Below are 27801 nucleotides of genomic sequence, written 5' to 3'. Positions count from 1 at the left end.
AAAAAAAAAAAAAAAGAAAAAGAAAAAAGAAAGAAAGAAACTAATATAAATAAACATAACTGGAAATAATAGAATTGTCATTTATTTCAAAGCGGTCAAGATTTAGGGCCTGCTGAAAATACTGATCTGACCTCTTTTTGTATGACTATGCTTTGAGCTAGCACTGTGATGTGGTAGCTGAATGAATAAAAATAAGTCCATCAGAGAATAAAATTACCCAGATTTTGTAGTCCTAAACTTATGAGTAATTTGGGGCCTTGTTTTATAGTATGCTTATTAAGGGGAAAAATCAAATAACTCAAGTTTCCATAACAGCATTTTGTTTCTCAGGAGGTCTGAATAATATACTCTTTACAAAGTAAAAATGATTTGATGATAACTTTTGTTTGTCATTATTACGGATATTGTGTGTCTTACCTAATCAGGGAAATATTTTAGAGCTAGATCTTAGTTACGCCTAATTCATGACTGTGTATAGCACATATTTGAATTAGTTGTGATTTGAAACCATTCTTCAGTTCTGGATGAACAAAGGCTAGTCATGGTCCTTACAGTGAGAGAGCCAACAAGCTTAGTTAGTGTCCTGTGTTTGCACCTTCTTTTTTGAGGTCAAGCCTTCATTGTGTTTCAGTGGAATTCTGTTAAGGCAGCTAGTACAGTCCCGTCCAGTCGATACAGATTTCTAATCTGCTTATTTATAATTCACAAGCTTGCCTATATATTAATGAACCCTTAATGAGCTGTTGAAAATGCCTGAATTACAGTGAGATTATTAAACTCAAACAGCCCCATAACCATACCATTTGAGTGGGCTTTAGGTACTTTTCACATTTGCAGCTTAGTACTGTGAAGGGTATGCATTTATTCGGAGAAAGCTTTGTAATAATTTTGACCCGCAATTTATTTATTGCCCTCAGAATGCAGTCGTCTATGCAGATGCTGTCTTCCATTATCTGTGGGGCAGGTGCACAGCATGTTGAAAGACAGCTAATTAGGATTTGCTGAAAGATATGCAAAAACTGTGGGCTTATAACAAAGCCAAGTTCATTGTTAAACAATGTTTTACTGTGTTTGTATGATTTGTCTAAATCTTAGAGTTACTGAAATGAATGTTGTGGTTATAAGTAGAGTGGAAATGGGTTTGTTTGTGGGTTGTTTTTTTTTTTTTTTTTTAACCCAACTTTATACTGCTGTGATGACCAAAGAGCCCAGATATTAACTTTATAAACCTGTTCATATGCTTCAGTATACATACATTTTGGATAAAAAGCTAGAATAACCAATTTATAAATTATTGTTTTACCAAGTTTTAATGAAAGTGTCAGGATCTTGTAATCACCGAAAGTTTGATTCATTGTAACTCTTGTAAATTTAGGCTCATTACAATTTGTGTAGGTACCCAGAGGAGTAGGTGTTATGACTGGAAGACAAGTATGATTTTGGAAGATTAGTAAGCTAAGTAATTGAGTGGATTCATGAATAGGAAGGATTAAGAATACAACAGTAACTCAAGTGTAAAGTAAGAAAATAAGTAAACCTTCAAATTTAAATAATTTTGGAGCTACATATTACTATTTAGAGCTCTCATTACGATTACTTTGCTTAAAGGAGAAAAAAATTGGAATTACTTTTCAAACTATAATTATGAAAATGACTTCATTATTGATAGTCTTCTCAGTACTGCCTAATTGCAAAGTGCTCTAGTACTTTTCATGCAATGGACTCTGAACTGTGTCAAGAAATGATTTTTCTGATGAGATTTGCTGCACATAGATTATAAAGTAAATATTGAAGGATTGTATGAAAACATTTTTCCTTGTTCTTGAGGCAAACACGTGTTGATTTACTTAAGATTTTAGGAATAAGATATTTTTCATCACAAGGGGAAGATGTAGTACTAGCTGTTAGTTTATACTTCAAATTATTCTTGCATCTACTATTATTGAACTTAAGGGTTGCTTTCCACTGGTGGAGTTAAGTTACACATTAGGTTGCATTAAAAATGTCATAGGTGGCAAATTAGTTAATTTGAGGCTTTTGTATTTCTTCCTGATGAATTTCCTTTTGTCTTCCATATGATCTGCTTCCCCATCACTAGTCATGGAGCATCTTCTCTTGTCTGTTGCACTTGTACAGGGAAGTACAGAGGAATGTAAACATTTTGTAATCAACTATGGCTGGTGGTCTACTATTAAACTCATCATATGTCCATATGCAAAAGATCACTGTGGTTAAGTACATACAAAGGAACAATTAGAAAGCTGGCGGAACCTTGAAGGTAGATTAAACACACACACAGACACACACACACACACACACTCTTCTAGGAGAAGCACCATTATCTGTAAATACAATCAAGATACAATAAATATACAAAAGTGTGAGCAAAAATTGAGTTTAAAAAGGAGAAACTTAAGGAGATCCCAAACAAATATAAAATGAAACAGAGTCCAAAGTGCAAAATAAAAGATTATTTAGTAATCCCTTACTGCATGTCAGAGACACAGAAAACTTGGTGTATGAACTATGAGCATGTCCAGGCCATGAGATTATAGCATTTAAAAATGTCTTAGTGGATTAGAAGAAAAGAAAATAAAAGATTAAATTAAAAACACCAACTTAACAAGTATGATGCTATTCTAGACCAGTATTAGGCAGGTTTTTTTTTTTTTGTTGTTGTTCCAAAAGAAATAACCAAATTAGTTATCAGCTATGAATGCATTGATATGGATTTTATCTTGCTAGAGTCATACATATAACTTGTGTCCCTAAATGTATTTATTGTCTTAGTATATTACAGTTTTCAAGTCTTACCTATTTGAGTCTGAATAGGCAACAGATACAATTTTAAATTATTATGATTTAGTTTCATTATCCAGTTGAAATTATTCTGAAGTGTACTTTTAAGTGAAATGACAGCTTTGAAGTATTTGCGGGGAGGAAATTAAAGTTGTGTGTGTTAAGACAGCCAAGAGCTCTGTCATGCTATGGGTTTAATTCAGGACACCTATGAAAGAAGTCTGTTCTTAAAAGAATTTATGGTAGTTTTAGGTTAGCATATAAAATCACAGAGCTGGTGATCACTTGAGTACTTGGCAGCTTATAGATGTTACTGTCATGTAAGTTGCAGTAGACACAAGATGTGCACTACTGTGGGTAAACAATAACAGGCACAGATGTAAAAGGCAGAATCCAAATGTGAACATGCAAGATGCCAACTTCTTCTCCCTCTCTTTCCCAAGAAGCCTTATAACTAGTGTGGGGAACCTGCTTTTAAACAGATTTACAGAGGTTAATTGGGCTGGGATATTTTAGATTGTGTTACACTTTAATGAAAATGCTGATTTTGAGCTGTCATGACTCCAGTGCTTTTTATACTGTGATAATTATTTTTAAACTTTGTCTTCTGTGTTGTTGAAAACATCTTGGCAGAAAGCCTATGTGACCTGATTAAACCTATGAATTGTCAGCTATGATCTATAGTACTCAGAAGAGGTTGCTGACTGGGCATCACTTAGGAAGTTCTTGATTTAAAAGCAAAATTAGATTGAGACTACTGTGCCCAGCACTGTACTGCCATGTCAGTGGCACATTTTTAATACTGTATTTGTCATCCTGGTTTTATAGTTTGCTGACAGTTGCTTAAATATACGGTAACTATAGCTAGTTGCCTCATTTTATACATTTTCTTCTGAAATTACATGATGGAAAAAGCCATCTAATTCTGTTTATTTTTAAATTTTTGGATATAACTTGTTTATTAATTTATGGGAATTTTAATTATGTTTTTCCAATTGTACAGAGGCAGAGTAACCACCTCTTAAATGTATTTTTGTATCTCTGAAATTATTTCTTTCTTTAAACCCTCAATTTTTTCCCTTTCCATTTCATGGTTAAATCATCTAAATCTAACAAGCTTGTATGATTAGCTTATTCCAAGAAGTCAGGGTTACTTTTTCCTAAGAATCCAATATGAGATAATTTGGAGAATATTAGAAATTCTAGAATGCATGTCAATATTATTTTGAAAGTAATTTTCATACTTATACATATTGATCAAATGTGAGCAATGAAGTTCTCAGCATGAATTGTAGTGCACTGATGTTGTTTGATCATTTTCTCAAATAAACAAAATACTCACACTGTTTGTCCTCTGTTTCTCGCTTCTTCTCTGTCTCTCTTTTCCTTGAAGGTCTCAGCATCAGAGGAGCCCAGGAGGAAGACCCTCCCGATCCCCAGCTAATGAGACTGGACAATATGCTTTTGGCAGAAGGGGTTTCAGGTCCTGAGAAAGGTGGGGGATCGGCGGCAGCAGCTGCAGCCGCGGCAGCCTCTGGAGGTTCTTCAGATAACTCTATTGAACACTCAGATTACAGAGCCAAATTGACCCAGATCAGACAAATCTATCACACAGAACTGGAGAAATATGAACAGGTCAGCAGCCGCCACTCTCATAGTTCTGCACAAACCCTCTTATTGCTCTGCTAGACAGTGCTTACTATTCTGAGGGCTGTGAGGGGTAGGTGTTAACATGAAGAGCAAAATATATAAGGGCAATACCAAGATCCAAGTGAGTTGTTGGAGTCATGAAATGAAGACCTGTTGAGATTTTGGAGGTGAAGCTAACCCTATCTTATCCCACCTACTTGCTTTAGTTTTATTTATTCTTCACATGCACAAGCCCTTACTATCATATCTGCAGTCATCTTTCCCCAAACCCTCAGGCTGTCTACATACTTGGTGACCTTCAAAGCTCTGTATAATTACATTTATGTGCTGGGGTTGTTCATAAACTTTGAGCAATTTTTGAAGGGAGACATTGCATAGTGAGCTTTTATCTCCTATTTTGTAAGCTCTAAAATCCTCCTAGGAGTTAATTCTTACAGATATTGCCAGACTTCTGTATAGGAAAGGGAGTTATCTTCACAAAGTGAGCAGGTCTGGCTGTCTTTCTGAGGATGAGCCCTCCCAGGATAATTATGGGTACTTTAGGACAGAACATACTAGGCATTGTGCTAAACTTATGATTATAAAGAAATTAAGGATTAAAAATCTTGTTCTCAGCAACTGTATTAACTGTACTTCATCAAATCTAAGGTATCTTTGAGTTTAAGCTGTGTCATGGTTTTATGTGCCACCAAGAAAAATATCAACCCTGCCAATTTAACTATAACATCCCATTGACTACAGAATGCTTCCAAACTTCAGAGACATTAAAATATGGAAAATAAGTGTATTCTATGTTCAACCTAATAAGGTAAAATGGTGGTTCATTTTAAGCATATTGAGTTAGTTTAAAGCTAAAATGCTTCTTAGTTTGAGGAATTCTCAGTTGATTAGAATTTTCATTTGAAGATAATTTGAAAAACCATTCTAATGGAAACTTTTAAATCTACACAAAAATAAGGAAATAGTGTTGGGTTGAATCTTATGAAATTAACAAGTTTTGGGGTCAAACAGATTTGGAAGTTGGGCACAGTGGCAGGTGTCTGTAGTTATGGTTACTTGGGGACTGAGACAGCATTAGCACTTGAGTCCTGGGGTTCCAAGAGTAGCCTGGTCAGAATAACATAGGAATACCCTGCCTCAGAAACAAGAAAGTTGCATATTGATAATTTCATAGGTTTCAACCAAAAGTAACATTTTATTTTAGACAGAATTTTATTTTGTCTGTTTCTTCCCTAGACTTTTTGAGGGAAAATTTAAAAGCAAGTCTTAGTAAGTCATGGTATAATTTCACTTGTAAATACTTTACTATATGGGAAGTTGCTTCTTTAAGTTCATCTACTGTGGTGTTAACTTAGTGTCTTGATGAGTTTTTTAAGACTTTTTGTGTTGAGAGCAGTTTTAGGTTCTTGTGAAATTATGAGGAAAGTACAGATATTTCTATATCGTATGCATAGCCTTACCCATTACAGCATCTCCCACTAGAGTGATACACTTATAGTTGATGGATCTGCATTGACATGTCATTGCCCAAAGCCCATAGCTTACATTAGCGTTCACTCTTGATGATACGCATTTTATGGATTTGGCCAATTGTACGACCTAACAGGATCATTTGGAATATTTTCATTGTCCTAAAGATCCTCTGGTGTTATTCACCCCTCTTTCGCCCTCCATCTCTTTCTCTACTAATCCCTAGGAACCCATGTTCAGTTTTAATACTGGTTTTTCTTGTAAGTTTCCTAAATAGTTCCACTTGTATTACTTTTCTTTCCCAAGCTCCATTGCCTTTTCTCATACTCTGGATATGATCGTATTGAATGCTGAATTCTATCCCAGGGGTTAGTGTGTTTTGAGAGAGAGAAAAAAGACTTACATATAGTGTTAGATCTTAATATGAAATGTAAATTAATAGTATAAAATGTTTTCTGTTTTTCCTAAGAAAAAGATTTTATAGGATCTAAAAGTGTATCTCATTTGTAGGAATAAATTTTGGTGGAAAGTGTGCAAATAAGAATTTTGGAAAAATTATCATATGCACATATATGAGAAAATCTAGCCTTCTTATTTGACATATGAATAATTGAGTGTAAACAAAATAAGTCATGGTTGAAAAGGTTGCCTTGAGCATAAACAGTAGAAAATGGTTCTGATTTGTAGTATAATTCTAATTGCATAACTTTATGTTAAATACATCTATGCTAGGTGAATACCACCATTCACTTTGCCTGGAAATAATGTACAGTAGAATACTAGGGGCCAGATGGCCCACTTTTTGGCTAAAGAATTAAGGCGGTTTCTTACTATCCCCAGCCATGTTTCTTTATACCTGCCTTATTCCTTTCTCCACGTTACCCATCTGGGAGTTGGGCACAGCTGGCTGGCATCAGTCAGTGGCGAGGACTTGAGCCTCATTGTTTTAGAAATACCCTAAAAGATCCCCCTGAGATTTTTAGTAACCCTAACCTCAGCTAATACTACAATCAAATAACCAGCAGTTTTAGCGGGGACAGGGGTAAATCTTTTGTTTGCTTTGCTTTGTTTTTTTTTTTTTTTTGCTTTAAAAATACACATATTTAACACACAGTTTCTGTATCAGTTAAGCTTTTTGTGTGTATTTTTATATTAAATATGAAATTGGGAAATAAATGCAAAAATCATGAATCTACTTTCTAGATATAATCAGTAGCCTAATAACTGTTTAGATATATATTTTCTTTCTCATTTTTAAATACTTTCAGAAGCAAAATTATATAAAATTTATGCAGTATTATGGACAAATAGATATTGTATGATGATTAGTTGGCAGAATCAGTGGAATTTTATTTTTACCAACTTTTCTGTATAAGTTCTGAAACCATGTGGCAGCATTTAATTCTCTTGTTGTTGGATCTGGCTTTTATAGCTCTTCTGTCTGTAGTTCTCCTAAGTTATTAGGATTGATGATTTTTGCCACAAAGCAGTCAAGTTTTCCTTTCAATTCTTTAGGGTACAAGAACACATGGACCTTTCAGGGATATGCTGTGATGTTACAGGAAAGGCTAAACAGCTTTATGAAGTAAAGGGATTGCATTTCTAAAATAGATAATATTGTAATTTTCATTCTGTAGATGAGAAAATGAGACTCATAGGTTAAATGATTTGTCCACTGTCACTTATTAGTTAGTGTCAGGATCAGGCATTGAAATCAGTTTCTGACAAAATGACATCCTTGACCATTGAATTTTGCAGCTACCCATATAGAATTGGGAAACAATTCAAGTATATTTTGCTTTTATTGGATTTTCCCATAGTGGATTATATTTGAAATGGATACAAAGCACATTTGAAAACATTTTAATTTTTTTCCAAAATACTATTTTATCTTTGTAAAGGTGATCCTGAGTATTCTGAGTGACAGCAGGTGTGTCAGTAAATAGCACATACATGTTAAGATAGAGGCTTTATTACAGAATTGCATTGAGTTTTACTAAAAGGAAAACTACATAGGAATTTCAGTTTTTCACGACTGTCTTTGTAGTGAAGCTATAATGAAAATGTATCTGAAGCCTGTCCATTGCCATAAAATTAACAAATACCACCACTGCAGTAAACTAAAATACCTTGTAAACCCTGCCATATGTACAAAACTAAACAGTGGAATCTACAGTTTGAGCAAAATTATATCCAAGCTGCAAGGCTGAGTTGCACATGCTTGTGTGTGCAAAATGGTATTGTCTTTAAAATCCTGTCTTTTTTCCCCTAGAAAGGTTTATTTGTTGAACTTTTGATCATTCTGATTATATGTTTCCATTATATAAGCTCAAATTTAATGATTCTTGATGGTTAACTATCTAAATTCACTTATGAATGATTTTGGAATATTAGACATGGAATATATATAATTAGAGTAAGATTCTTGAGAGACACAAAAATACAAATTACTATCACCCAAAAGGAAAGAAAACTATTTTTTTCTTTGGTCTTACTAATTTTGACACTTAACAGGAAGGAATATGACGATTTCGCAAAGCTTGCAGCTGTGTTCTAATACTTTATCTTGGGTGTATTGTGTTCTTCTAGCTGAGAGGCAAGCCTGGTTCTTTCTCTTCTTGTTGATTAGCTACAAGTTTTGAAAAGTATCTTTATTGTACTTTTTAAATATTTTTCATGATTGAAGACTGAACTGTTAGGATAGGTAAATTCCTAATGAATTTAAGCAAGGGACTTAGAAAGCCTTGTTTTTAAGAATTGAAGGCGTTTTTTGCTTTCTCCACCCCTCCCAAAAGGAAATGGGCACACTGGTTTTTATAAATGAAATATAACCGCAACATTTCTTCTCAGTTAAAAAGGAGAAGATATATTATGCTCTGTGCAGCTCTTTGCTTGTACCAGAAGAAATACTTGTATACAGGCAATTCACTTTATAATTTACAGCAGCTATAATAGAGATGACATATTGAAAGCTATCTACTATAATTATATTGAAATACATTTTTGCTGAAGGCAAAAGTGTTGTAGGGGTCCCAACCCTTCCCAAGCATCTGGGAACCTACTCTCTGAGTTCATAGATGTCTTTTGAATACATCCCAAATTCAGCAAAGCACAGGAACTGAGCATATATGCTAAATGTGCTCAAGACCAGTCGGGTAGCAAAATATTGTGCAAAGAATGTAACAGTTAAGAGATAGCAGGGGAATGGAGAATGAGTGAAATATGTAAACCACTGTGAAGGCATATCTGTACTTTCTAGGATCTCCACATTATGTGCTTACATTTGCTTCAAAAATTGCTTTTGTTTGTAAAGCAATTTTATTATATTGGGTTAATAAATGCTGGTGTTATCATAGTAGAGATTGTGCAGCCCACAAATGCCTAATTCCATTTTGCTGTTCTTAATAGTTAAGCAGGGTAGACAAAAGGACCCTATCTGGTGTAAACTTTGTTTCATGTTCCCAAGCAAAGCTTTTTCATTCTTTGCTCCAAGGTCAGAGTTTTACTTTCTGTTGGTTTTCATGCCAAGGCTTTTCCTTGGCTGGAACGAGTTTTTGAGTATTCCCCCACTTTTCCTCTTCCAAATTACTATTTGATTGGCTCCTGTACCAATTATATTTGTCAACATGAACTTTATTAATAAAACGAACTGTTTTATACTTGAATACTCATTTTCATCTTCTTTGAAAGCAATGTTTGTATTTATTGAGGCAATGAGAAGATAGAACTTTATTAGGTTACCAGAGTAGGGACTTCATTATAGAATAATGAAAGACACAAAAATACAAATTTCATAAAATTGCCATTTTCATTCTCAATAACAGCTGCCATTCATTGAGCATTATGTTCTAGACTTTGCAAAGAATTTAAAGTATATAATAAAATCCTTATGAAACCCTCATGAGATGGGATCTTAAAGCAAGTGATTAGGTAAGAAGTGTTGAGGTACAACTGATATTTCACCTTTATGGCTGTTTCTTAGGCATGTTAGTCTTATTACACTGGCTTAGACAGAATCATTAAATGTTGACTTTTATACCAAAACAAGAATTTATTGATTTAATAAGCAATAAATACAAGATCTATATTAGGTTAGAGTTACTTGTGAGGTTATAAAGACATCTAGAAAACGGTTGCAAATTTGAGGCACATCTATATTTTTATTGTTTTACTTTTTCATATAGGGTTCTCTGTGCTTCCCAGGTGGGTTTTAAACTCCTGGGCTCAAATGCTTCTCCTGCATCAGACTTTTGAGTAGCTGGGAGTATAGGCCTAGGTCACCACACATAGGAGGGCTTATGCTTTTAAAAGAGATTTGTTCTTTGTTGTCACAAGTAGATTTTAAAATGGAGAGTCTTGTGATCTCATGTACAATCAGCTTCTCTATATGGTTACAAAGACCTATTAAGTTTTTAGAATTAATCATTGGATCATTTAAAACTTCCTCTACAGTCAGCACTTGCCCACTGTCTGATTTTACAGTTTCACATTCCAGTATGTAAATTTAAAGATAAGAAGGTTCAATCTTGAACCTGCAACTGAAAAAAGCACCATAATGAAATACAATATTTTGTGTGTAAAGCATACAGAGATGAAGCAGACAGTTTTATTAGTCAAAAATTTCCACTAATACATTCTTCCAGAATCCAAGTATTTCAAGTACTAATTACTACTTGATTTCAGTTTTTTTAAGGGGAAAGGAACAAATAGCAAGGTGACAATCTCATGGTAATAGCCAACTGAAAACATTTTTATCAGATGAAGCTTTCCATACTTCATATAAACGATTATTGCAATGTTTTATTTATTTATTTTTTTTATTTTTTTATTTTTTTTTTGGTTTTTCTCCGGTACCAGGAACCGAACTCACGACCTTGCGCTTGCCAGGCAGGTGCTTTTGCCGCTGAGCTAAATCCCCAGCCCCTTATTGCAATGTTTTAAAACACAAAAATGCCTCCTACTTTTCAGAAGCTGAATTGAAAAAGTGGTTTCTATAATACTCTCATCAGGATATTTAAGAAATCAAAACACTCATTTCCAAAATGCTGTAGTTAACCAAGATGTACAGTACCTGTATTTATATTAAGGACATTGACCAGAAAGTAGTTCCATCTGGAAAAGCAATAAAATAATGGAAAATGTCTCCAAACATCTATTTAATAATATAATCTTGGAGGATATAATAGATGTTTCAGGTAGAATTTTGTATCATAAATCAGTTCTAATATCTTCCAAATGACACTGTAGTTATTTGTTTCTACATTTATATGTTTTAAAAATGTATACCTTTGGAGGTGAGGCAGTGCCATGCCCTGCTCTGAAACTGGTACGGATGATGCTGTGAATGAGGCTGTAATTTACTTTCAGTGGTAGAAAGGAAAAAAATAGCTTTGCCTAAAGTGTATGCATCTTTCTTAAGGGTGTACCCAGATTTTAATTATCTAAATGTAAATACTTAACGAATTTTACTTAGAGTAATGAGCTAAAGTGCACACTACATAAATGAGATGTTCTAATTAATCATGTATGAACTACTGGTTTAAAGAAAAGCTATGTGAATTTTCTGAATGTTGGGCTATTGCCAAATTGCTAATCAGCATTTGCATTCATAGATGGCTTCACTTAATAAGTTGTGAGACATTCAGGAAATGTTTTAGGAAATTATGAGTGTTTTTAGATGCACAAACTTTTTCCTTTTAACCTTTTTTTCTCATATGAGCCTTTGGATGCTTCTTAGAAACCATAGGCTTAAAATTAAACCAGACAAAAAATTAAAGAGAGCTAACCTCCCAAGTATCATTCATATAGGAATCTTGAATTATTTACTAAGACATATAGCTTATCATAGGTATATGTTACCATAATGTGTGACTAGATTTGTAAGAATTAGCAAAATTACATGTACAAATTAGAAATGCTTCTATACTCTAGTACAGCAGTACTCACATTTTGCAGTCATAAGAGTCAGACTTTTAAAAACTATAGGAGACTTCCCCAAAGAGCTTTTGCTTGGTGAATTATATCTATCAATATGTAATAGAAATTAAAGCTAGAAAAATCAAATGTATTTATTAGTTAAAGATAATAGTAAGCCATTACTTCTCAAATGACAGAAATAACTATTTTTTAAAAAAAATCTGAAGGTGTGAGAATGCCATTACTTTGTATTTTTGCTTTTTTTTTTTTTGTTTGTTTGTTTTGTCTTTTTGAGACTGGGTCTTGCTCTGCAGTTCAGGCCAGCCTTGAGCTCACTTTGTATCCCAGGCTGGTCTCAAACTTGCAAAGATCCTCCTGCCTCAGCTTCCCAAGTGCTGGGATTACAGGCATGTGCCACTACGCCTGGCATAGTTTTTGCAAACTCTTTAATGTTAAGCATAATGGAAGTGAGCTTGATTCTCATATCTGGTTTTGCATTCAATCTGTTGTCATATTGTTAAAGGATATGAGGAACATCTGGCTTCACACTGATATATCATTGGAAAAGAGAAGACTATATTAATAGCTTTTTCTGATAATTATGAGTATTCTTTTTTGATATCACACCAAAGTTTGACAAATTGTAGTTTTGTAAAGGATAGTTGCAAGGTGAATTCTGATACCATATCAAAGAACTGATATGTGCTCTGTTCCTTTAGAATCCATTGGTCTAGTCTGCACTTTTGAATAGATTTTCTGCCTTTGCATATTTTTATAACATTATACATTGATCATTTGGAAACTATTGGTTCACCAAATTAGGCATGTCTTCCAATGTGAACACATTTCATCATACACAATCAAAATGTATTTATCGCTTTCAGCAATGAACTGATGAACGCATCTATGGGGAAACTGTCACACTCACAGTATGGTGCAGGTTTCCAAAATTCTAATTTCCATTTGAAAACTCAAATTTTATCATTGACCTAAATCTTGCCAGCTGTTTTCCTTGACATGACAAGGTCACTTGGTTCATTTTTGACAAAACATCTGTCAAATACCCAACCAAATAATCATAATGTATCTATTCTGTGTTCAAGTAAAAATGGCATTCCATGTTAAAAAAAAAAATGACTTTAGCTCAGAATTTAACCATGCAAATGGTTTTCCTCAAGGCAGTCATTTTGTTATGTGCAGTGGAAGTTCTTTTTCTGTGCTTCCCATTTTGTCACACATAATATTAAATACAGTACATACTCGAGGGCTGAGGTGTAATGAGATAGATAATTTGTAATACTTCACCAAGGACATTATAAAGTATGGTTATGTGAATATGTGGTGGTATATATATTTACCTAGTATAATATTTTCCAAAGTTTTTTTAGGGTATTGTCCACAAGATGCTATAGAGCTGTACAGTACCATATATTAACTGCCAACCACACATAGCTAGTGAGAACTTGAAGTCAGTGTAGTTCCAATGGAGACGTGCTGTAAATGCAAAATATACACTGGATTTCAGGCAATGCACAAAGGAATGTGGACACCTCAATAATTTTCGTTCTTCATGTGTTTGGGTTAAATAAAATATATTGTTAAAATTAATTTCACCTGAATTTCAAAATGTTGGCTCCTTGAGAATCATAAAAATTGTGTGTGTGACTAACTATCCATTTCTCTTGTACATCACTGCTCCAGAAATAAGAGTTTTGGGGGGTGGTTCTGTTTTTACTGTGCTGATGATTGAACCCAGGGCCTTTATACTGAGCTACATTCCTAGTCTTCAAAATTTTTTTAAATTTTTTTTTGAGATAAGCCCTTGCTAAGTCATTAAATTGCCCAGGCTGGGATCGAAGTTGGTATTCTGTCTCAGCTTCTCAGGTATACGTCCTCACACCAGCTGAGAAGAGAGGTTTTGTGGCCATATTTGCATACACTATTTGTGATGCACTATTTGTCCTTGAAGATTTATTATGCATATTGGCATAAGATGAGAAGTCCTGCAAAAAATCAAAAACAAAATTTACTTAACCCAGTAGTTCCCAAGAATATACTATATATATATATATATTTTTTTTTTGGTTTTTCTCCGGTACCAGGAACCGAACTCATGACCTTGCGCTTGCCAGGCAGGCGCTTTTGCCGCTGAGCTAAATCCCCAGCCCCCTATACTATATTTTTGTACCATCTGTTAGCATTCTATTGCCCCAACTATGTATCTACAGCGTTTGCTAGTCCTATTTTGGAGAAACGGTTCCAGTTCAATTTTCTTCATTTTACTGACGATGAAAGCTAAGGTTGTCAAGTTACTTGGTTTTGAATTTATAAGGCATGATAAAAATTTGGTGAATATTGAAAAATGTATTACAGTAAAAAACACATCGCCACGAATCTCCCTCAAAATACTTTCCCTTGCTTTAAACATACTCATCTCATCATTCGTGCCACTTTCTAAAAAGCAGTTCTGGAGGTCCTCTTTGTTTCATGGCTGCCTTGTTGTCCTGATTTTATTCAAAACATTTACCTTTCATAGTCATTTTGACTTCGGGGAAGAGCCAGAAGTTGTACATACAGTGCTAGGTTCTATGGGTCAGGTTGATGAGGGCATCAGAGTATTTTTATTTGTATATGTAATATATACCACAGAAAATGAATCAATTCAAGATATTGAGGCAGCCATGAAAAGATACTCATGAAAGAAAACTTCTAGAACTACTTAAGTGGCAAGAACAGTGAGATAAGTGTGTTGGAAGCCAGGGAGTGGGGAGTATGTGTGCCTGTGTTAGGTGGGTGTTAATGACAGTGTGTCTTTTAGTGTAATAAATTTCACTTTTATTTAAACATGTACTGTGTTCTTTGATCACACCTTGTAATTATATAAGCATGTCTTTAGGGCAAGTACAAGACAGAAAGCTGCATGTATGTCTTGAATAGGTGACTTACTTATTTTCAGCTTGGCCTAAGATAATCTAAATTGATTATGTAGTGGCAGAAGTCTTAAATATACTTTTGAAGATTTTGGTTTCCTTATAGAAGAACTTCTGGTTTTAGTCTACGGAATTCCTTAATACTTTTACTGTATCATAACCTGAGAAAATAATTACTAACCTTTTTTAACTATAAGGCTGAGAATCTGAGAAGAAAACAAAAAACTCAGACTCATCACTCAAAATACACATGTGCAGACAACTTGCATAAGATTTCAGAGGGTCACAGACATCCCAAAAGTATCTGTGGACTGCAGATTAAGAACCCTTCTTCATAAAGAGTGGTTCAAGGGTAATGTATTTACCAGTAAGCCAACTTTACCCTTTCTCTTGAATTGTAGTATAAAAGTCCACCAATTTGTAGATGTTTATCAGGTACCTATTCTGTGTGTTACACTATTGTATATTCTGAAGAGCCCCATAAATATAACATAGGGTGGCTACTCATAAGGAATTTGCAATTTTTAAAATAAAGAATACTTTAAAAAAACATAAATAACTGGTAAGCAAGATTCATTTTACTTCATCTTAGAAATATTTGTAGAAAAGCCCTATAAAAGCTTAAAGTAAGTGAAACACTCAGTGTACTTGAAAGGTTAGTTCTCTAATGAGCAGTTACAAAAACTATCATGTGCTGTATATGAGCAATGTTCAGGCTATCTATAGGAAAGTGGGTATTATTATAGCTCTAAAATGTGTCTTGCCCTGATCAATGATCATTTTCTCTGCTTGTCCTATCAGGGGCATTTGTGAAGTAAGATGCAGAAGCTCCTATCCTGTCTTTTTAATGAAATTGCCAGATGTTCTTTTTATTCAGGAATATAGACCGTTGCTTTGTTTACCAAGAAAGTAATGAATTTCAGTGTAGGCCCAGCTCCACAGTTTTTTAGATTTAAAGGAACATAGCTAAACTGAAAGATATACTGTCTGAGGATTGTTAGCTAAAAAGTTTGAAATTTGCATCTGATTCTTATTTTTCTGTTGCTTGTCCTCTGAAGAGCTGAGCTGCTTTACAGGAATGGCATTTATCCACTAAGGCATGTATTACAGCTAAATTACTCTAGGTCATTTGGAATATTTGACATATAAGGAAGGACCTATGAATGTGCTAATTCAAACCTGGGGAGCTCAGGGGAACTCAGTGGTAGGACTTAGGCTTAGCATGTATGAAGCCCCAGGTTCAATCTCCAGTACTAAATCAGAAAAATTCTGAATCCCCTATTTTTCTCTATATATTCTTTCTATTCCATTCTCTGAACTTGCTTTCAATACCATTATTTGTAGGGTTTTTCTTGCACCTAGAATTTTTTCTGGCTTCTGTCTTTGTCTACCTTTCAAAAATCCTATCCATTCTTTAAAGCCCAAACATTTTCTATTTTGAAGCCTCCAGCTAAAAATACTCCTTCCTTGGAATTTGTGAAGGACTTCCACTATCTTCCTGTAAGACTGCACTGTCTTGTATGAGAATTAGTTTTTTGTTTTATCTCACTGACGGCCAATTCTACATCTTGCTCATGTCTGTGTCTTTTACAGTACTTGAAAGGGTTCGAATTTTGTAATCCTGCAGTGAACATTTGCTGACTAAATGTGAAGCTCCAGAGAAAACAGGGGGCACTTAATAGTAACATTTAATATACATCTATATATAGGAGATAGAATCAAACATCTTCCAATGTGAAAATTTATTTTGGAGCTGGAATAAGAAGGGGTCGGAAAGGGCAGTTGTTGACTATTAGGTCTCTCTTACATGTTTGACCATTCATAGCTTCATAGTTCTTGCTGCCCCATCTAACTGTACCACCAATATTTAATAAGTAGTTCTGTTTTCATTTTATCCTACCCACTTCATAATGCCTTTGGCAGTTGCAAATGAGGCAGAAATTCAGATGAGTTAATGTAATGTTTGAGTGTGATAATATAAAATACCAGTTTCCTAAGAAGTGATTTTCTTTTCTGTTACAGGCATGTAATGAATTCACTACACATGTGATGAACCTTCTCCGAGAACAGAGTAGAACACGTCCCATTTCCCCAAAAGAGATTGAAAGAATGGTGGGCATCATCCATCGAAAATTTAGTTCCATTCAGATGCAGCTCAAACAAAGCACTTGTGAAGCAGTTATGATTTTAAGATCAAGGTTCCTTGATGCCAGGTATGTGAGGCCAGTATCTATTGCATGGTTCCCTTCTTCACTCCTTATCTGTTATTTTCTTAAAACTGACCAGCTACTCTTAGACTCTAATTTGGCTTTAAGGGCTCTTCTCTAGAGTGGACAGATGGTCCGCCTCATGGGGTTGGTGCTGTCAAGCCACTTGTCTGGGAGTGGTAGTATAGTCAGGAAGCGATAGGATTAGTATTGCTCCTAATAACTTGAAAAATAGGTACCCTTTCCATTTTGATGCTAAGAAAGTATTTTAAAATATAACTTTCTGTATGAAACTCTAAGCAAATGTTTGTTTCCTGAGAACTTTTTAATGTTTGCATTGCTTGTGCTGAGTATATGAAATACCTGGAGATATGGATATGCCTAAGAAGAAATAATGTTTTCATGAGTAGCAGTTATTATAAAGCCTTAAACTCTGTAAGATAAGTAAGAAAGCTGAACAGTTTCTTCTGTAGGGGTCAAAATTACCATGTTTTCACCAAGTTTCACAGGAGTAAGGTAATATATTATTTACAGTAATAATTGTATATGGTGATCTACTGAGTGACACAGAAGACCTGTCAAAGTCCTAATAGAGATGAGAACTGTAGGAATGCCTGTTGGCATTGCTAAGGCTAATCAATCTTTTTTTTTTTTTTTTTTTGTCTTTTTGATGTAGGGCCTTGCTATCAGTTCATGCTGGCCTTGAGCTCACTTTGTAGCTCAGGATGGCCTTGAACTCGCAATGATCCTCCTGCCTCAGCCTCTTGAGTGCTGGGATTATAGGCGTGCACCACCATGCCTGGCTTAGTCATTGATTTTGGAAAAGTGTTTCTCTTCTGTTTCTTTTTCCTCCTTCAAATGTGACAGAAGTAATCATTTTCATCCAAATCTCTCAATATTAAAGATATTGTGGTGTTTTTTTTTTGGTCCTGGGAATTGAACTCAGGACCTTGACCTTACTAGGCAGGCACTTGTGCCATTGAGCTATATCCCCAGCCCCAGAGAAAATAAGGTAGCTTTTCTATTAGAAAACAAAGTTTGAAACAGTCTTCATGCCAGTATTCTTTCTTCAACCAAATAGGGCACATTTGCCACCTAATTATATACCATTTTCCTAGTTAAGCAAAAACCTGTATCCCCTTTGCAGATAAATGTATATTTCCACCTAATAGTTTAACAGCTGAAATCACAGTTAGGGAAGTAGTGTCAGAAAACAAAACAAAAACATTTTTGAAATTGTCAAATTTGTTAATAAAAAGCATTATATAACAAAGATACTGAAAAGTACATCTGAAAGGAAGGAATGCCTCCTAACACAATTGCTGTCCTTATTTCTGCTGATGCTTTCCTACTCTTGTCACCATGCATGCTTATTTTTTACATAACTGCATTCATAATGTAGATACCTAAATGATTTATTTTTTTCCTGGGAAGAAAAAGTATGTTAAGGGCCTAGAGTGAGCAGAGCCAGAATGAGAGAGTAGCAGAGCTTGGAGCACAGTCCCTTCTCCCATGGAGACTGCTGTTAGTAACATCATGATGCTGATGGGACCTGGCCCTGGGACTGATGCGCCACTGCACACTGGCCTGAGGCACAGCCATTTAGAGTGTGGTGAACCCTGGAGGAAGTGAAACTGAGGGGAAACTCTTAATGGGCATTTCCTACAGGATGTTTTTCTAAAAAAAAGTAAATAAATTATAAGCCTGTATTCTCTCCCATGACTTCAAGTGCATGCAAATAGCTGAGCTGCAGTTCCATGTATTTTTGTAGTGCCTCTTAGCAAGCCGTCTGCAGTGGAAAGACAAGGTTGTTCTGCTGTAGGCAAACATGCTTCTCTAATAATGTGACTTCCTTGCTCACTTTGCCTTTCTGGAAGGCCACGCTCATATTTTCTTGATAATTGGACAAATCAAAGCATGTACCAGAGCAAACCATTCAAGAATAAATTTTTGTAGATCCTCCCCTCTTTCAGTAGAAGTGCTTTAATTTGGACTCAGCTAGAATATCTGATGTGATCTTCCGTTCTGCTTATAAATTTAGTTTCTGAGGCTTTTTGATGTTTGCTGAAAGTTACTCTCTAGACAAAATATATGTAAGCCACACTTCTTTGCTTTTTTAGGTAGGTTTCTTCTCATTCCCCCTTTCACATGTCCGTGCTTGCCAAACAGTACCCTTTTGTCATCTGTCCCCATCTACACTGGCCTTGTTGATTGGTTCTAGATTGTGTATACCGAGTCACAAATTCACACACTTATATGTCATGGAATTGAGTGGAGTGACCAGAGTGGGATATGGTAAGGGTTAGAGTGGAGAAGTGTGGAGCTAAAGGGGACAGCCACCACTCAGACTTGAGTCCACAGCTGCCTTCTGCAAGCGTGGGCCTGGCATGGCTAATCATCCAGTTTTTCATAATATGCAGAAACCTAGATTTTTATGAGCAAGTCATTACTGTGTGGACTTAATACATCATGTTTGCTGGCCAGGGAATGCCTGAAGGTTTAATCCATTGAGCATCTATTCCAGACCTTTCCTATCCTGCTTGTCCACCACCCCTGCAGCAGAGTTTGCCTCTTCTGTGTGCTCCCACCTTCCATAGATCCTTGTCTTTCTTTTTAAGCCACACATGACTTCTGCAAAAATTCTAATTGCTGTTCTTAGTGTATTTCTTATCCTTCAGTCTCTTCCTTCCTTACCTCCTCCACCCAATTCATCATCAGATCCTGTTGATTTTAATCCTCAAATAGATCTTGGATCTCATCTTCATCTTCCAGGAAACATTGGTTTTACTTTCCAAAAAATTATTGAAATTAAGAAATTTCAGGATTCAACCCTGAGGTGTTTTGATCAGACCTAGATTTCTTGGTCTTTTGATTCTTCCTGAGTGTTTAAATACGATGCATACTTAACCTGCCAAGTTAGTGATATCATGTGGTTAAAGGAGTCTCACACCTTCCTAGCTATCTTTTCTGAGTAAAGGCTATCACAACTGAAAAGACTTTAAGATTATTTGGAAGAAAGTATTAAGAAAATCAGTTATTGGAGTATCTAATATAAAGTAAAGCCTGGCAGATTGTAATTTTCACATCGGAATTCTTTGAAGTGTTAATGACAAGCCAGACGTGGTGGCGCATGCCTGTAATCCCAGCACTCGGCAGGCTGAGGCAGGAGGATTATTGTGAGTTTGAGACCAGCCTGGGCTACAAAGTGAGATCAAGGCCAGCCTGAACTACATAGCTAGATCCTGTCTCAAAAAGACCAAAAATTAAAAATAAAAATAAAAATAAATGTTAATGACAAAATCTAAATAGAAATGGCATTTGTGCTACTTGAAATGTTGTCAGTAAATACTTGATCTTACGATACACTACCACCCCCTGCCACCAAAATAAAAAAATTTTTCTTCTCAGCTTTTTTCCTTATGAACAAATTATATCTAACTTCACATGATTGCTTGAACAGAAAAATCCAGAAAGTTTTCTTGCTGTAGGTATATTTTTCCTTTCACTGTCTCCCTCGCCCTCTGCCCTGTCCAATCCATCATCAAGTCTTACCACCTTTATCTTTCAAATACATCATGAGTCTTATTTCTGTGGTGCTCATCCTATGCCAAGTTACTATTATCTTCAACTTCACCAACATAATCATCTCCTTAAATGGTCTTTGCATTTCCATCTGTGTCTTCCTCCAACTATTCTCAGGAGTCATTGTGATCCTTTAAAAACATGAAAACTTAAAATCTTTAATAGCTGCTTATTGCACATAGATTAAGTAAAAAATTCTTACAGCATCTCCTAAGCCTCTATAGTCTGGCTCTTCCTGTTCTCCTAGACTCGTATCACACATTTCCTGCTTTCTTTCTGTGCTCCAGCCTCCTCTAGCTCTTTAGACATACAAAGTTCTTTGCTGTTTCAGGATCATTTCCTCTGCCCATTCCTTTCCCCCTGTAGTCTTTGTCAACTTCTGTATGTTTGTAGATCTCAGATTAAATGTCACTGTTCAGAAAAATTTTACTTGTCTCCATAACCTATGTTACATTCCTCTACTAAACACCTCATACTTTTCCTTCATGATATTTGATATGGCCACCACTGTAAATTTTTGTGACCCTTGTCTTTCATCTTTCTAATTCTCTCCTCACCCTCCAGTTGCCTGTAAGTTACTTGTGCCTTACCTGTTTTGCTCCCTGTGCATTTTCATTCTATACTTTTTGGAGGGGGGGTTACTGTGAATTGAACTCAGAACTTTGAGCTTGCCAGGCAGGCCCTGTGCCACTGAGCTATATCCGCAGCCCTTTTCATTTTGTATACTTAGAGCACATTAGGTCCTCAGTAAATGCTTGAATAAAATTAATTACGCTTCACATTCTAATATTTTTCTTAGTGATCCTACATCTTGAAATGAGTTGGATTAGTGCTTTAGAGGATGCCCAGAGCATAACTTACATATCATAATGATAAAATAGACCCTAACAATGTTTAAAAATAAAAGTCTACTTTTTATTATCCTGAGTAATCTATCCTCTTTTTTGTTAATACTGAATGTAACTGCAGTTCTTTTTTCCCACTCTTGTCATAGACGGAAAAGACGTAACTTCAGTAAACAGGCCACAGAAATCTTGAATGAATATTTTTACTCACACCTCAGCAACCCCTACCCCAGTGAAGAAGCCAAAGAGGAGCTGGCCAAGAAATGCAGCATCACAGTGTCCCAGGTGAGAGAGGACCCTGTGGGTCTGTCCTGCTCGCCTCTGATATAGGAAACCTGTTTCTGCCTCAGGCCCTCCTTATCCAATGTCATATCCAAATGCTTCCTCATCGAAGAAGATATAAATAAAGTTAGATGTTTCTGCATTTTTATGTAGAATTTTAAAGCTCAGTTAAAAAAAAAAAAATCTCAGTAGCAAAGAATCAAGAGTCTTCCTTCTCTTCAGCCCATAGTGTAAATCTTCTGTAAAGAAGGCATAAACATGCAGTCTTCAGCACATGGACTGTAGTGCTGGTTTCCCTGACTTAGGGGATAGGGGACCAACCTAAGATTTTACCACTAGAGAGGCAAAGTTATTTGTTGCCGAAAGGAAATTTAATAGTTGGTAAAAGCTTTGAGAAATTCATCAGTCCCCTTTTTGGTAACCGTGCTATAATGTTTAGATCCCAAGAATTTCTCTGCTTCCTTCCCTGTTCTCATTAAAGAGAAGAATTAAATTTATGCCAGTCAGAGTTGTTACTTTTTTAGTGTGCAATTGTACTCTTTCTGGCTCTGAACTTTGCTTGCATCGTCTAATAATAACAATATACTTAGCTTTTGTCAGGCAGACTGTTTTTTGTATTGAGGATTGAAGGTACTTCAGTAAGTATTTAAACAACTGTCCCTCTTTAAAGTATAAGTATAGTCAGTCTTTCCTATCCATTGAAAAAACTGCATGTACACAATGTATACAGACTTTTATCTTGTTATTCACTAAACAATATAGTATAGAAGTTACTAACATAGTATTTACATTGTATTAGGCATTAAAAGTACAATAGAGATGACTTAAATGTACAGGAGGATATACATAGGTTAAATGCAAATACTGTGTCATTTTACATGAGAATTTTTCAGCCTCCTCCAATTTTGATATCATTTGTGTGGGGGCAGCTGGGGAATGGGAGACACTAATCCCCTCACTGAGGGACCATGTTTCACTGGCATTAACTCTAAAATATAATTTTATTCAAATACTTACATTTTTGTTTACAGATTGATATTTCAGCAGCATTAATTTATAGCATGCAAAAGTGGTAGTTTATCAACCAGTTCTTGCAGTGGAACTTAAGGAGAAGCTGACTTTGGTAGATATTTCAATGTTCCCTAGAAGTCACATGATCTAAGTTGTAAGAGCATTTTTCAAATAAATACTCCTACCATGCATCAGAAGTCTAGATATTAAAGGTCCCTTTCAAATTCTAGTGAGAATCTCATGATATTTTAAGTAATTGTAATTGAAAAGGAAAAAAGCCTGGGTTTAGGATGATTTTCAGCCTTTATTTTTGCATTGTTTTTCATAGGACCTCTAGAGCAAGCTTTTATTTTATATATAATTAAAATTTCTCTTAAGATTTATTATCATTCTCTTATACAATAGTCATATATCTTGATTTCTCTTGGGCAGTTTGCGGTAGGACAGATAAAATTGATTTAGATTACCAGCTTGCAAAGACATACACTGTAGAAAATTTCACTGTCTAGGTTACATACTGGTAGTACTCACTGCTTCTTGAAATACTGAGTAGCATATGCAGGGGTCAGACAGAGAAACCCAAGCCAGAAGTATATTCGTGTCATCTGAGTTTGTCTGGAGCATGCATTTCCCCTAGACATAGTGGGAGGATTAGGCTTATGCTAAACACCAGCACATGATTTTCTGATTTTCTATCTGATTTTCTATCACTCATCCTGTTGTCTGATTTAGAGTGTTTTTCTTCTTCTATTCTTCTTGTTTCTTATACTACTGTAATATATATACTATTGGAGAATAATATAGATTATCTTTTTCAAAAACACTATACTCTGGATTTTTCATTAGCTATAGGATGTAGCACTTTGGGTATACTCAGTATACACTTACAGAATAAGTGATGAAAGTTTTCCTCCTGGCCATACTGGGTTACATGATTTTTCACTTTTAAAATATGCTAAGAACCCACTTACTAAGTTTTTAAAAAGAAATTGTTAGTTACTGTATTTCACATTGGGGTTTTGTGGTGTTTTTCTTATTTGTTGGTTTGTGAGGGTTTTGTTTTGCTTTTTGTATTTTTTGGTTTTTTTTTTTGTGGTCTATTTTGACACTGAATCAAACTATTTTGCTTACAAATGTTTTCAAACTCCTGGGTTCAAGTAATTTTCCTGCCTCAGCCTCCCAAGTAGCTGGGACTACAGGTGTGTACTATTGCACCTGGGCCTTCTGCTTGATTTGTATTGGTTTGGTTTTGAAAATTTTTAATAACTGCTGGAAGAAAAGTCCAAGTAATATAGAACTAAATATGTTTAATCTGGGCTGGGGATTTAGCTCAGCGGCAAAAACGCCTGCCTAGCAAGCGCAAGGTCGTGAGTTCGGTTCCCAGTACCGGAGAAAAACAAAACAAAAACAAACAAACAAACAAAAATGTTTAATCTATCTAAAAATTGAACTTTCTCATCTTGTTTCTTCCAAATCAGCCTTTCAAACTAGAATTTCAGTTTTAAATTTATGTATCACTTTAAATTGTTGACAATTTCCTCTACATACTTCCTGTGTAAAAAGTTAATTTCTCTACAATTCCTTACCCCCCAGACCTCTGAAGTAGATGAAATGATGTTATCATTTTAACTATAAGAGGTAGCAGTTGCTATCCTTATAAATTGATGGCATTTTGTTTAAGTTGGTTAGAGGTATAAACAGAGATTTTCTGTTTCAGATCTGACAGGTCAACCATTTTAAAAAGTGAAAAACATTATTTAAAATATAAATCATGCTGAAATGTAAGATATTTGAGCAGTTAGTTGTATGAAAAGATCCTGTCTTGTTAGTAGCAAGATTTAATAACTGCAGTAAAATAACATTTGGTATTTGTTCAATTTGCAAAAAATCCTAAGCCCAGCCATAACAAGGGTTGTGTAGCAGCAGAAGCCTTATCTACTTCTGGTAGGAATGTAAATTGTTACAGACATTTAAGAAAATTTCTGGTGTTGTCTTATAAATTCAAACATGTCTATACCATTCAACCCGTAATTTCACATATGGTGAAATTTCCTTTTGCCTGTGTGTATCGAAAGACACTAGTAATATTAATAGTAAAATTATTTGAAATGGCCAAAAATGCCAAACAGTTGTTCTTTGAGTAAAATAGACAAATACACTGGAATAATTCCCCAGTGTAGCATCATCCACAGTGAAGGAAGAGCGGTCTAGAGCTACCTGTATCAATTCTAGGAGTGAGAAATGCAAGTTACAGAATGTATATTGTGTGATTCCATTTTTATCAAATGTCTCAGGGGTATATGCATGGTTAAGTATTTTTTTAAGAAAAGAAAGAATGATAAAGAGTCCAGTAGGATAGGATCAGAAGGGATACTCAAGGAGTCTCAGTGGTATTAAAATGTATTTCTTTTTGTAGTTGTGGTTTGAGACAGGGTCTCATGTAGCTCAGGCTGGCCTTGAACTCACTGTGTAGTATAGACTGGCCTCAAATTCATGATGATCCTTCTGTCAGCCTTCCAAGTGTTTGGGTTACAGATGTGCGCACCATCACACTCAGCTAATAATATATTTCTTAATTTAAATAGTGGGTTGACAGGAATCGATTTAATTATTATGTATTATAAACCTACATGTATAAGTCAAGGAATTAAAAAATCTAAGTATCAGAGTTGTTAAATAGTATCAAGTACTCTTTGTAATGCCTGTAATGTGCCAGCTATTGTGCTAGGGTTGGGAGAGACATCATTGAAATTGTCAGGCAAAACTTTTGATGTACTCAATAGAAATGTGAACATATATTGACCAAGAGACATGTACAGGAATATCCTTAATATTCATAATAACTAAGACTAGAAGTAATGTAAATGTTCATAGAGGGAAGTGGTTAAATAGATGTGGTATATTTGGAATGTTGTTCAATAATGAGAATGAATAAATCACACCTGGGTAATTCATAATGCTAAAGAAGTCAAGAATCCATTTGTACAAAGTTCAGAAACAGGATTTGGGGTGTGAGGGTATCAGGAATTTGCTTTTGCAAATTCTAAATTAATACACACAGGAGGTTTTCAAGTTTATAGTACATGTTATAAATAAGAATAGGTAGATGAAAATTTTATAATTTGTATTAGTTTTACATTAATTTGTGGTAATATAACTATACTATATATCCTTGATACAGAATTTCATGCTGAACGCAGAATTGGATTTTCTGATTTCTTAAGGCTCAATTTTACTTGAGTAAGGTAGAGTTCCCCCTTTACATAACAGCCTGAAAATTCACAAAAGAAGAGATTATTTCAAATTTCACGTGCACTGAGAATCATACTTAAATTGTCACATAGTCTTAATTAGTAGAGCAGATATTAATATGCTTTCACTTTTTGGAATAGAGCTAACTTGCATTGATTATTCAAGTTTCTAAGCCACAAAAACCTCCATTGTTCTCCTGATTCCAATTCTGAATTTGAGTGACTCTGGGCCTACCTTCTCTGCTAGGTGTTTTTAGAATGAAAATTGTTAACTTATTCTTTATTGCTACTATAATTGAAATATATGGTAAAGAAAGGATTGAGGGTTTTTTTTTAAGCAGATGAAACCCTGAAATGGAAGAGGTTAAAAGATTCATTCATTCATTCAACTAACATTTTAGAGCCTTTAAAGTGGCACACAAGACATATTTTATGACAATCCAGTATGGAAAACATGATCTAATTCTTGCAGATGGGGAAACTAAAGTTTACAAGAATGATTTGACAAGGATTACAAGCTCAGTGAATAGTAGAAAGGAGAGGGTTCTTATACAGAGGTACTTCATAAAAAGGGAAAAACGGAATTTTACTTTTTTCTTGCCCCTCAACAGGAGGCAGTGTGATTCATCTATCCCAGGGAGCCAGGCTATGGAGTCCTGGTTTGTGAGGCACAGGCTTGGGCTTGTATTACTAGGGCTTCATCATTTTCCCCCTAAGCCACAGTAGAGACTCTAGCCTAGTTAGTAGTCTGAGGTCTCCTTACTCATTAAACTACTTATTCCAAAGCAGCAAATACTCAGTAAGCTAATTAAAATTTGTAAGTAAGATTTCCTTATTAAAAAAATTATTAAAATAAGAAGAAGCCCGTTAAAATAATAATTAGAGTAGAAAAAAAAGATGACTGTCAAATTACAGTATCTGTTTCAGCTATCCGTAAAGGCCTTTTCAGTTACTTTGGCAGCAGACAGAGGCAGAAGTAGATTTCTACTGTAAGTGTGCAGTTGGCAAACCGGAGGCAAGCTGATGAAAGAAATGTAGCTATTTTGCTAAAGCAGTTCTTTTACACTTTTTAAAAAAGGCGCCTTGCGTTGTGTTTTCTTGAGGTGGGACATCATTAAACAGTGTGCACAGAGTAAAGGCATAGGTTGTAAAAACACAGAGCTTTGAGGATGCTGTGACATTAGAGTGGACCGGGTACATCTGCAAGATCTAAAGAAAGCAAGGGAAACCTTGGATTTGTGGTGACAGTCATGGTTTCCTATAATCCGATAGTAATTATAGTGATTAGCATGGTCTTAAAGCTTTTCCCAGTAATGTCTGATATTATGTTTATTTTAGGATGGATTTTGCTGAGGGACTCTCTTAACACTCATTTGATGTGATACCTACAGGTGGGCAATGTCCATGTTAGATTTAGTGTTTTCTACTTTTCCTATATACCTAGACATCTTCATTAGAATTGTGGGACTCCAGCTTTTGCCTTCTTCACCTTCTTTTGCCTGGTCCTTCTTCTCTTCTATCTGAATCAATATTCCTATCAGGCCTTCCTCCTGGTGTCTCACCTTTCCATTGCCTTGCTTCTGCAAGACTTGTCAGGCCAGTAGGCTAATCTATAAGGCAGGGTCCCAACAGAAAACAGATGGCACACTCAAATCAGAATGATGTGAGAAGAGCTGAATAAAATGGCTGTTTACAAAAATGTGGGTAGAGTGTAGTGAAACCACAAAGGATAATGTTGACAATATATTTTTTTATTGCCCCTTAGGCCCTAGGAGATGCAGGCAGGGTTACCAGAACCTTCGTCAGAAGTGGTGTGTGAAGAAGGGCCCGAATGAGGCCTGAGAAAAGGGAGGGAGTT

General features: G+C 35.3%; 1 protein-coding gene across 1 annotated transcript in view; it reads left to right on the top strand.

Annotated features, from left to right (window-relative positions):
* Pbx3 (pre-B-cell leukemia homeobox 3) overlaps nt 1–27801 on the top strand; it is a gene marked incomplete at its 5' end in the record, with an annotated part of 205219 nt that overhangs the window by 149521 nt on the left and 27897 nt on the right. The window contains 3 exon segments of the mRNA XM_013513216.1: nt 4193–4434; nt 16788–16978; nt 21549–21684. Coding sequence (XP_013368670.1) covers nt 4193–4434; nt 16788–16978; nt 21549–21684 — 569 coding nt within the window.

The sequence above is a fragment of the Chinchilla lanigera genome, unplaced genomic scaffold, assembly GCF_000276665.1.
Source record: "Chinchilla lanigera isolate Chin_1 unplaced genomic scaffold, ChiLan1.0 scaffold00018, whole genome shotgun sequence".
Lineage (NCBI taxonomy): Eukaryota > Metazoa > Chordata > Mammalia > Rodentia > Chinchillidae > Chinchilla > Chinchilla lanigera.
Note: the sequence above shows the minus strand (reverse complement) of the source record. Positions and strands in the feature narration are given on the sequence as shown.